Source organism: Rhinichthys klamathensis, unplaced genomic scaffold, assembly GCF_029890125.1.
Source record: "Rhinichthys klamathensis goyatoka isolate OS25496 unplaced genomic scaffold, OSU_Roscu_1.1 h1tg000266l_1, whole genome shotgun sequence".
Classification (NCBI taxonomy): domain Eukaryota; kingdom Metazoa; phylum Chordata; class Actinopteri; order Cypriniformes; family Leuciscidae; genus Rhinichthys; species Rhinichthys klamathensis.
In genome coordinates, this window is record NW_026606787.1 from 583,473 (window position 1) to 595,670 (window position 12,198).

Below are 12,198 nucleotides of genomic sequence, written 5' to 3' on the forward strand. Positions count from 1 at the left end.
CAAAAGCATCGTAAGAATAAGTAGATTTTAGAGCCATTGCCACAATGGTCTATATGAGCAACTTAGCTCACGATGCTTTTGGGACATTTTAGACACAATATTGTCAGTTACATTATCTGTTTTTGCTCTGGCAATAAAATTGTTCCAAACAAAGCCACAGAAGAAACAATCATTATGTGTCTCCGGGCAACAGTATTGCCGTTTGTTTAGTTTCTTAATGAATATGCACACGCAAATGTGGTACATCTGGATTACATTCAGACTATATAGAATTTACTTTTTTTAACGGTTGACAATGTAAGTACTTATTCAAAAGAAGTACCTACTCAGAGAGCGTGTGATTTTGGAAGCAGCCTCAGTGTTTTTAAATGAATTAGTTGAATGAATGATTCAACGACTTGCTTCCTTGCTAAAGGAATCAGTGTTTTGGAATTAATCAGATGAATGAAAAATTACACTTGTCGCCACCTACAGGTGTAAAGTTGCAGTCACATTTCAGTGAAATTTCACAGGCAAAAAAAAGAGTGCTGCAGCCGTGATGTCAAAACGTAAATATAATATAATATAACTTGATGATACTTGGACATTTTGCTATACAAAGCAAATTACACACACCCATGTCGAATTTTGAAGCTGTTACGCTTATTTAATTTTTTTTTCATAGTTCTAATAAGAAACTAGATAATAACATTTGGGGTGTGTTTACGCAAGATGTCCAAGTATCGGCTTTTTCTGTTTATCACAGACCTTATTTTACTCAAAACCCCATTATAAAAGCCCATAGGAAAACCTTGAGGGAACCGCTGGCGAATTAGTCTTCCAGGTTTTTACGTCATGGCTGAAGTACTCTATTGTCAATAGTGTAACGATGTACTGTATGATGAAACACTGCTCACACATAGAAGTCACTTTCAAACCAAGCGTCTTTCTGTTGGTCTGCAGAGCAAATTTGCATGACCAACTTGAACATGAGCAAAATATGCATGGGGAACTCGTACGTCTTTCCGCAAAACTCTGAATATTGGATTTCGATTGAATTGACTGGATTTTGCCCTCAAAATTTTGCAGTGCATTGGTAAATGACCGCACCTTAACAATGTAACCCACCACTAATGCACAGACTGACAGTCTGTCTGGAATGTTGTATAATCCATAGCAAATATTCTTATGTATATTTAGATGGTAATGAGAATATACCCTGCAGAATCTCTCTTTTGCCCAGTGGAGTTACATAAAAAGATTTACTAAAATAAATAAATAAAGTTAAGTACTGATCACGGCTGTGTTAAGATGAGAAGAGAGTGTTATCAGTCGACTTAATGACTGGGAGTATCAGACACAGAGGCCCAGATGAGAGAGAACCACAGTGATAAAGCCATGCGCACAAGAACACAATGTACAACAGGAAACACACACACACACACACACACTTCACCTTGTTTGTAGAGGGCTGATTTTTTTGTAGTAGTTGTGCATTTTGTGGTAGAAAAGTCCCACGATCGTGGTCTGAGCTGCAGGGGGAAACAGACACAACTATTACCATTCGATCACACATTTGTATGTGTGTTTTGAAGAATGTGTTGGGCTGCCGTTGAAATGCATAAAGAGGATAGACTCATTATCACAGACACTGCATGTGCTCCTCTCAGTGCAGCTCTAATGGGAAAGATGTGTGTTCACACACACACGGGAAGAGTGTGATTGAGGGTCCACCACGTGTGTGAGGGGGAAATATGTTACACTATACTTCAAAAAATCTTTCGGCCATTAAAAAATAAATACACAGGGCCATTTCCCTTCGAGTTTAAAACCAACTCCAGTATTATTATGAAAACACAATAACTAGTATCACAATTTGACAGCAGAATTTGTGTAAATAACCATGTAAAAGAATGTTGATAACTAGACCATTGGATGTGGCAGTATCATTTCACCAGGGTCTGAATTAGGGCTGCACAATTAACTGAATAAATAATTGACATTAATATGAGTGTTGCTGTGATTAATCATGGAAAGTATCATTTACAGTATTACATTAAAGTATTCTCCACATTCTAACAACATGATTTTTTTGCAGGGTTTGAGCACAGCAACCAATCAGAGGCATTTAAATGTGTCTAGGCCAATCATTAACAACAACCAGTTTGAAGCAAACTAACCCACAGATGCATGTTTTATTTCTGTTCACGGTGGCACACGAAAATGAGTGCTGAAAAGTTTTTGTAAATGTCTTGATTAACTGATGTCTAAAAAAAGCAATAACATGATTCAGCAACTCAGTTCTCAGCTTATACTGGATGGCCTACAAACAATATTGGGCAAGCAGCTACTCTGCACAACATAAATATTTCATATTTTATAATATTTAAATATTATTTAAATACACATTATTTAATATGTATGTTGTATATTTATATATCATTATGCATTATTTAATATTAATGTTAATTACTAATGTTTTGCAGTTGATATTACTGTGAAACATGCTTTTACAACTTATTAGTGCTTTTGCAGGTGTTAATGGACCAAATAAGCAATAATATCACTGTGTCCCAACTGTTGGGCTTCAGATGAGCTTTGGGCCAATAACCTCACAAACCAAGGGGCAAAATCTCTCTACAAATGTTTTTATTAAGACTAAAAGAAACTTGGCCCAGCGGGAATACACGGCGATTCAATGCGCTCCTTCTCTTGCTGTCTTTAATTGGCGTATAAAAGCTCTGCTTGGTTCTGTTAATGAAGTGTACCATATGTCCGGCTTCACTGGAGAAGCAGTTCAATGGCACGCTAATGCCAGTGCTAGCGTTTATGTGCCATTTCTGATAATAGAGCTTTAATAGTTTATTAAAACTGTTTATAATGAACAGAGTGGGGCTCAGGTTCAGCACTGTGCCAGAGGAGCTGAGGAGAGCTGACCCCAAAACGGTGTCAAACAAACAAAACGTTTAATGCCCTCATAATTACTGCCGCCACATGGGAAACATTGCAACACTCACTCTTCAACTATTGCTCGCATTTATACATTACGCTTTCTCTGTTTTTCATGCAATTCTGCTCTAAACAACTCCAAATTATATAACGCTTTCTCCTGGAGGGGCTTGTGAGATTGGCAGGTTTCATTAGAGAGCAGCAGGAAGTCATCAGAGTTGATTGCGTTGTTTATTTGTTGTTTATGGCCGAAGCGGACAGACAACAAATAAATGTCCTTCATCTTCCTTGTATGAAATAACAATGTGTTCTTTCACTGCCGCCAGAGGCGTATAAAAGCAATGAGATGTGTATGCGCACATTACTCATGATCAGGGGCTAAATTGGGTAGGAATGATTCAGAACAACCTTCTATTCAAAAAGAAAAAATGATTGGCAGTTTGTTTAGCAATCCATTCCATTTCATACTGTATGTCTATGCTCCAGTCCAGGTTTTGTTTGTTCCATTATGCACATTTTGGTTAAACTGGTTTAGTAAGTGGAAAAGCATTAAAGTGTGTTACTTTAAGCACGATTTATCCCATTAGTCAGTGGCAGATCATTGCATAGGCGACATAGACAAGCACTGTTCTCTGGAGCGGCACTGGATAAAGCTGCATGATCAGGACAAGGATCACCAGCAGATCTTAGGGTTTGTGAGATGTGCATACTCACACTGCATTGTAAGGGCCTCTCCTGGTACTGAGATGTAACTCTTCCCTTGTGTGGGGAACCGGTAGCTGGGCAGATTGTAGTTCTGAGGGATCTTCATCAGAGAGTAATCTAGATACATTTGAAAAAAAGGGTTGGGTCACTGTTCATAGTGAGTATAATGTTGCTTTGTTACTGCATTAGAAGGTCAAAAGAAGCACAATTTGGTACCAAGTCGGTGAAGCCGAGTACTGACTGTATTCTGTACCTGCATGTGCACCATCTGAAAGGCAGCTGGTTTAACATGCATTTTGTGAGCATGCTCTGTAACAAGCGGTTGCACTTTTTGATGCAATTCTTTGTGAGGTATTAATGTAAACACTTTCAACACTGTTTAGTTCAATTGTATATTAGTTCCGTTTGCAATTTGTTACTTATTTTTATTACAGACTGTTCACGTCTTGAATAATTATCTGATTAACTTGAAGCAATTTTTACGAAAAACTTGAAGAAAATACTAAAATAGCTACATTGCATTGTTTTAATTTAATTTGTTACTATTTTAAAAAAAACTTTTATAAATCAACAATGGTTAAATTGATAAAAAGTGACAGTAAATACATTTACAATATTACAAAAGAAAGTATCAATAAAATTATTTTACCAAAATAAAACACTTATTTTAAATTGTATGATAATACTTCACAATATTACTGTTTTACTGTATTTTCTTATCAAATAAATGAACCGCATAAGAGACTTCTTTCAAAAATATACAAAAATATTGTCGTCTCCAAAATTCTGAACCATAGTGTAATTTAAAATAAAGGTTAAATAGCCCATTCATTTTTGTGGTGATGTAGAAATTGGCACAGAATTGTGATGTTTCACTAGTATTGGTAAAGTATAGAGTATTAAAAGTTTGAATCAAGAATATTGCAGGGCGCAGCCCGATTGAAGTTATGGGAAGTCCTCTCATCTCTTGTTCTTGGGTGATTCTGTTTCATCTGTGATCTTGTGTTTTTTATGGTTTATTCACTGAATGAAACAGTGAAGTTCAATAATAGCTCAGGCAACCGGAAAGGTTTTCTGTTTTACACACAGTCTTATCATAAAAAAAGGGAGGATCAGAGACAGAAGAGAAAGTTGACTGTGAAGCCTCAGTCTCAAAGGGAATGATTCAGAAATCAGACTTCAATGAGACTTGAATCATTTTGAATCTGCACAAAGCAGATACAGAGATGTTACGGCCCTCGTCTAATTAATTTCATGTTACGTCTTTTCAAAAGACATTAAAGACATGCACGTTGCACTATTTAAAATCTTGAAAAATTAAACTTCTTCCAACTGTTTAGCATCTATGTTAAATATATATCAAGACATTTCAGTCAATTAACTAAGTCATTTTTTTTTTAATTCTTAGGAAAGTTTATTATAAAAAAAATCTGCATAGGAGACAGGCCCAAACTGAACAATTCTGGCAAATGTAACATTTCAACACTCCTAAAAAATAGGAAAATATAATCGAATAAAAAGCAATGTTTCATGCATCAAATTCCTTCACTCAGACCTGATTTTGACGCTCACCCAGTATGCTGCATTCATGCATGTGTATTAGGTTGGCATCCCCCCTGTGAGCATACTTGGACATACTCCACATACTTCAAGCCAGCCATGTATGTAGAGGAGAGGAGGGAGAGTGAATTTCTAAGAATAGATATTCTGGAAACGGGAGTTTGAAGAAATGTTTTGGAGCGTGTACTGACCTGCCACCGAACTCTTGCCCCCTATGGCCAGAGGAGCCTCTGAGTCTGGGCTGGACCGAAGCTTGGAGGCCATCTGCACCATCACCTTATCCACAGTCTCCACCAGACCATTGACCACTGGACTCCACTGCTCACCACGATAAAAGACAAGTGCAAAGTATATTACAGCTCACTGAGGTTAACAAATAAGAACCTGCAGAACTCTACGAAATGAAATCATTTTTGCTTTATTCAAATTATAAAATTTGATGACTCTTTCAGATACCAAGTTTATAGTACCTTCAGCTTCATTTAACACATTTGACCATGTTTGAATTGATTAATTTCACATCACAAAAGATGTGCTGATAAAGTATGCCGATTCGTTTGGTTCAACTCATGAATGGACTGATCGAATCTCTCTATCTATCCAATCCTTAATCCATCCAATAAACGTACCTCATCGTTTTCTCTCCAGTCGCTGGCGGTTATGACCTCATCCACACTCTTCAGTAGAGACTACAACACAGAGCAGAATAAAGGAGAGTTTCAAATGTGTGTGTAAAAGCAACACTGAAGATGATTCTGTTTTGTATATTTTTCTCAAATTGTTTTGCTTTTTGTTTTGTGTTTTCACCGGAACAAATAAGAGTCTCCAGAGAACACAGTTGCCTTCCGCCACTGATAATAAGAAATGAATTATCTGCTGGTCAACTGCTTTCTCTGTTTTAGCGCCGCGAGATATTTTCAAAAGTGGTGGGATCAATATCGGCCCTGGCAAAAAGTGGTGAGGACCCATCCAACCCGCAAATTATGCCTATGTACACAACCGTTCAAAAGTTTGGGGTCGGTAGGATTTTTAAAAGCTTTTGAAAGAGGTCTCTTATACTCACCAACGATGCATTAATTTGATCAAACATACAGTAAAAAGAAGTAATATTGTGAAATATTATTACAATTTAAAATAACTGTTTCTATTTTAATATATTTTATAAAATACATTTAATATAATATATTTTAAAATGTAATTTATTCCTGTGATGACAAAGCAAATTTTCAGCATCATTACTCCAGTCTTCAGTGTCACATGATCCTTCAGAAATCATTCTAATATGCTGATTTGCTGCTCAAGAAACATTTCTCATTTTTATTAATGTTGAAAACAGTTGTGCTGCTTAATGTTTTTGTTCAGGATTCATTGATGAATAGAAATTTTAAAAGAAAAGGATTTATTTGAATATTATAAATGCCTTAACAGTCACTTTTGATCAATTTCATTTGTCTTTGTATTAGTTTATTTTAAAAAATCTTGCTGACCCCAAACTTCTGAAATGTAGTGTATTTAAAAAAAAAAGTTAATACAATATTTTCATGACGAGTTATAGTATCAGCATAATAATTTGAGTGAAATGTGAATCGCAAAAGTAACTAGATTTGAGTAAATTAGATTTGAAGAAGGTCCAAAGAGCATCTTGTTCTTCAATGAACAAGAACACCTGACCTTCTGTACAAATAATCACACAATTAATGCCACGAATCTATTAATTTGATTAGTGTCCTAAAAATAGTCCAGAACCTGAAACATTTCTTATTTGTTTTACCTCAACTTTTCTTTATGTTTTTATAAATCCTAAAACGTTCTCTGTATTCCTGTCTTTACCTGTGTAAGGTTGTTGGCTGTTTCTTGAGGTATAGTCTTGTTTGGAAGGTTAAACGATAGAGACTGAAGGAGGTCCAGCGCTTGTAACTGCATGGGTTCCTGAAGTCTCTGAACTTCCTCTGTCAGGTTTGTGGAGGCAGGTTGGGGCATCTCTGTGATTCTCTGTAACACACAAATACAAGGTGGATGTGTCAAAAGAACTCCATAAAATCGCCCACAATCACATGTAACGGCTCTGTGTGGCTTGGACTTGAGATTCAGAATATAACGGTGTTCTTGTGGTTTGGTTTCCCATAATTTAATATAATGATTTCAACAACAAGCACCGGAATAGCTGGCGCTTGCCATTTAAATGATTTTATTAAATCTTTTTCAAATGGGATTTGTGGATGTCAATGTTAAGAGCAAAATTAAATGCCACTTTTACTGGAACTTTCCAATGAAGAACCTCCAGACTAGTTTTTTAAAGTCTTATTTTTCCTCCATACCCTACATGTGGCCGTTACAGAAAATCTTGGATCTCCTTTCTGCCCCATTTTTCTACTTCTCTTCTACTTGATCTCCTTACTCAATAAGAGCCAGTGTTGTCATTTGCGTTAGTGTTCAATCTCTGATTTCTTTCCATTTCCTCAGAGTCTGGGGGGGAAACAATAGTTCCAAAAGAGCTGGATTTGTTTGTGTTTACAGCTTCGGCCTCCACCTCATTTCATGCTGGGCTCTTGTACGTCAGCCAAGGGTGTGTGCGTCTGTGTGCACATGGCCAATCCCAGAGCGACGTCTGTGTCGGCTTCGTAACACCTAATCATCCAAGGGTGTGTGAGGTGTTGTCTGGGAGGCCGTGTTGTGTGCGTGTGATTTTCTGTGTACGTTCACTCCTTCATTTAATTACTGCGTGGGGAAGAAGTCCGAGAAGACAGATCGAGGGCATGTAAAAGGAGGTGTCAAACACTGCTGAGAGCCTTTAGAAGATATGTCAGTGTCTTGAATGCCCAACTTAATTTACTATCTTCCAAATTAAGTCAACAGTCTAAGTGTACTGTAATCTGTGACTACTGTTCTCCATGTGCTCACAATTACTCGGCAGACCTTAAAGGTGTGTAATTATTTCAATAAATTTCAATAAATTAAATACTTTCCCATAGCTTCCGCAAGAACCAAGGTTTGTTCTTGTGCATCAAACAGGTTCGGTTGAGCTTCTGTTTACGTTCACTGATCAATGTTTATATTTGAATAAAAGCCTACATTTAATCTGTTCATCAGATAAAGCGATCAGGTCTTCAGAAAATTTGGACTAAACCACTCAATTCATACGGATTAGTTTAACAATCTCTTTATGAACTTTTTGAAGAGTCAAAGTGGTAGTTGCGTAGCCGTCAATGGAGGGACAGAAAGCTCTCAGATTTCATCAAAAAGATCTTTATGTGTTCCGAAGATGAACGAAAGTCTTACGGGTTTGGAACGACATGAGGGAGAGTAACTGATGACAGAATCTTTTATTTTTGGGTGAACTAACCCGTTAAATGAAAACATAAAATCAAAATATTAACAAAATCTATAATAGTATGTCAATGATGCTAAAATAACACTGGTTCGGGAAACCTGTTTGAAAACAATGATTTTTATTGGAATTAGCTGACAGAAGTAGCACATAAATAAATAATATACTTAACCTTTACTTGTCATGATTTTTAAAAACATTTTTTATAGAATCTGAATCTTAAACTCCAAAAAAACCTCCAACTTCAGTTTATCTAGCCAGGCTGGGGTGGTTTTGATTAAGGATGATGAGTGAGAAATCCCATTATGTATTTGTGGTCTTTTCAGTGAACTCTATTAATCAGACTACCAAAGACAAACCTATTTTGTAATGAGATACTGGCAAAATCACCACAAGCACTTTTTTTTTTTACTTTCGCTGAGAGAGAAGCAAGACAGGTTAGTGCCTAACCTCATTACAGATGTGTTTGTATTTATGTACATTAGTCTTTTGCCCAGTGAAATCTCTAAGATAACCCTGGAATTTAGAGTAATATGTGATGAAGTTGTATTTCAGCTGTTATCTTTCTACTCTCCTCTGGTTTGGGAGACTCCAGTCTAAACACATAGAAACTGATTCAGAAAGTGCAACGGCTGACCTCAGATCAGAAGAATTTACCTGTAATTGATTATCTGTCGCAGCAATGAGATTGATGGATGATTCGGTTGGAAAGGTGGACATCACATTCTCACCTGTGGTAGCAAAAAATAAACAAATGAAAGTGAAAAGAAAAGTGATAAGACAAATAAATAAACGAAATGTAATTATAAAAAAAAAAAAAAAAAAAAAATATATATATATATTTCTCAAATGTATTTAATAAAATATAACATTTGAATTCATTTTAATACAAAATAAATACATAAGGATAACTATAGGGAGGAATAATTAAAAAGGATATTTTAAACAAAAAGAATCAGAAATAGGATAAATAAAAAGTTGAAGGGTGCTGTAATAATAATTATCAAAACACAGAAGCCATGTTCTAAAGAGCTCTAAACAGGTTAAACACTTCATCTCATGGAACAAATACTTCACACCTGCTGGAAAGCCTGTTCCTGAATGCACATGTCGGTTGCAGTGAGGCTGGTTTATAGGGCCCCTGGCAAAGCAGCTCTCTAATGACTCTGTACTATGCCCCTCGTTAGAGCCTATTATAGCTGGACGTGTGCAAAACAACAGTAGGTTTTCTCTTCTTGAACAACAACACGTTTTTTTATTATTAACAAAAGGTCTTTATCCCTAACAGTACCTAACAATCAGCATGCTGAGAGGATATATGCCAAAAGTCAACCTAAATAATCACTATCATCTCCGTTTAAATGAGCTATGGATCCATACTTGTCAAAATACCGGTACAAAATAAATGTTATGATTTTAAATAGTGAATTTGCAACCATAAAAGGTTAAATAATTTACTTGAGAATATAAAAGATAAAATATTGTTATTATTTTTTTCTTACCGTTAGGGTATTAAAGATGGTATATTGAATTTAAACATGATTTTACATTTATGGATTTGGCAGATGCTTTTATTCAAAGTGACTACATTGGATTTAAGTCTGAATTGTTGAACTATTGTGTTCTGACGTAATGTGCGTAAGAACCTAAGTGAAAAGAGCAAACAAGATGGATGAAGTTTGCTACTCCTGTCTAGTGTGCTTCATGGCTGCTTACTAACTCCTGACAGATACCAAAGCATACATTCATGCATTTCCTGAGAATCGATCCAATGACCGTGGCACTAGTGCCATATTCTACTGCCTAACAAACACTTCATACTTAAAAGAGGAGGAAAAAACTATTGGTCAATTTCAATTCTTCAGTAAATTTATCTGGTTTTAAAGAATGGTTAAATATATTTATTTTAAAAGAAGACAATGATTAAGTTTTCAAGAAAATTCATCACTCTCCAGGCCAGATATTCCAGATGACTGGTCCAGTATTGTACCTAATATAACTTCATTTAATTGTATTAGTCATGGAAGAAAATTAAATCTTCTTCATAAGGTAATTGAAAGGTATCACTCCGACGTTTTTGAGTTATCTGGTCTAGATGGCCCTGTTAGCTCTTGCTAGTAGATTCTGTGACTAAACCATCTGCATTTAAATGAATGGGAATGCTAACCGATAGCTTTCTTCAGGAGTTTAAGGAATAGTTCACTTCAAAATGAAAATTCTGTCATCATTTACTCACCCTCGAGTTTTAAACCTGTATGAATTTCTTTCTTCTGCTGAACACAAAAAGAAGATATTTGAAGAATGTCGGTCAAATTCATACAGGTTTGAAACTTTAGGGTGAGTAAATGATGACAGAATTAAAATTTTGAAGTGAACTAATCCTTTAGAGACCTCATTGTTCTGGTCTCTGTTACTGATCAAGACGAAAACCATTTGCAGCCTTATTGGAGCTTAAATTTGTCTTTGCCACACTGAAGACTTCTTGCCTGCAAGAAACTTCAACCAGCTGTCCAAACGAGGATCCAAACACTAGCAGTTTAATAGAAAACAAAACCCCTGATATAAAACTCGTCCTGCCGCTACATACATATAAGGTAAAGATATGCACAGTTATAACCAAAGCCAGTCTTCGAGGACACAACAAACATATAATGGTATTTCGACAGTGCGTTTCATTGTGGTTAGTTTAAGGACTGCTGGAATGCGGACCAGTTTCTCTAAAGGAAATTGTCTTCAAATGCTTCTTCCTCTCTATAATAAACCTGCACGTAGGGTAATAACTTCAGAGATATGGCAGAAAAGCAAAGCAGCAGCATCACAGATGTTTCTGTTTCCAAACAGAACTCTCTGAAATACGACATTCTTGATCTCCACCAATGACATTTTAACGTACACTTTTTCTCTGTATTGATCTGGGTGATTGCAAAGTGTTGTTGAGATTTGGAAAGGTGCTATAGACCTTATGTAGCCACGCCCCTTTTCCGCGCTGAGCTCATTGTCTTTTGACTTCCGGTCTGTATTTTCACAGCGATCTTGCGTAGTTATGAATAAACGGCTCGTTTAAAAAATTCCCAGGGTCCATTTTTTAAGAAATATACTTTACAATGCTTATCATAAACATTACAATGCTCATGATAACTTTCGTTAACTCTACAATAAGTAAATCAACTTCACCAGCTAATTACTCCTGGACAGCGATGCCATAGAAATATACAGAGTGACCGCAAAAACAATATTCTAAAGATGGCGGCGCCCTCGTTTCTCTGGTGCATAAGGTCTATACAGTTCAAATGTTTTTCAGCAACCATTACCCCAGTCTTCAGTGTCACATGATCCTTCAGAAATCATTCTAACATGCTGATTTTGTGCTCAAGAATTTTTTTTTTTATCATTACCAATGATTTTTTAGCATGGTTTCAATTAAAGTATCTTAATTGGTATTTTACTTCAAATAAATAATTAGAGACATACAGTATAACCAAGAATATTCTAGATGCATGAAGAGCTAGCTGTTACATGTATGTCTTGTGTTTCCCCCTGCATAGTGTTTTTGGTTCAGTCCTGTGTCCAAGTTTTCCCGCTCCTCGTTAGTGTTCAGTTATAGCACCTGTGTCTAGTAATTATCATCATTTGTATCACCTGTCCTTCATTCTATCATCGTCGTCTGTGTTAGTATT

The 12,198-nt window shown here is 36.1% G+C and overlaps 1 protein-coding gene across 4 annotated transcripts in view; it reads right to left on the bottom strand.

Moving 5' to 3' along the window:
- Positions 1-12,198, bottom strand: part of adgrd1 (adhesion G protein-coupled receptor D1) — a 51,860-nt gene that overhangs the window by 32,456 nt on the left and 7,206 nt on the right. For 3 of the 4 annotated variants that reach the window (XM_056267948.1, XM_056267947.1, XM_056267945.1), the window contains 6 exons: positions 9,179-9,252; positions 7,024-7,185; positions 5,823-5,882; positions 5,385-5,514; positions 3,643-3,750; positions 1,436-1,511 (listed from right to left, as the gene is read on the bottom strand). In XM_056267948.1, coding sequence (XP_056123923.1) covers positions 1,436-1,511; positions 3,643-3,750; positions 5,385-5,514; positions 5,823-5,882; positions 7,024-7,185; positions 9,179-9,252 — 610 coding nt within the window. The remainder of the gene's footprint in view (positions 1-1,435; positions 1,512-3,642; positions 3,751-5,384; positions 5,515-5,822; positions 5,883-7,023; positions 7,186-9,178; positions 9,253-12,198) is intronic. The other variant, XM_056267946.1, reaches the window with a different exon arrangement.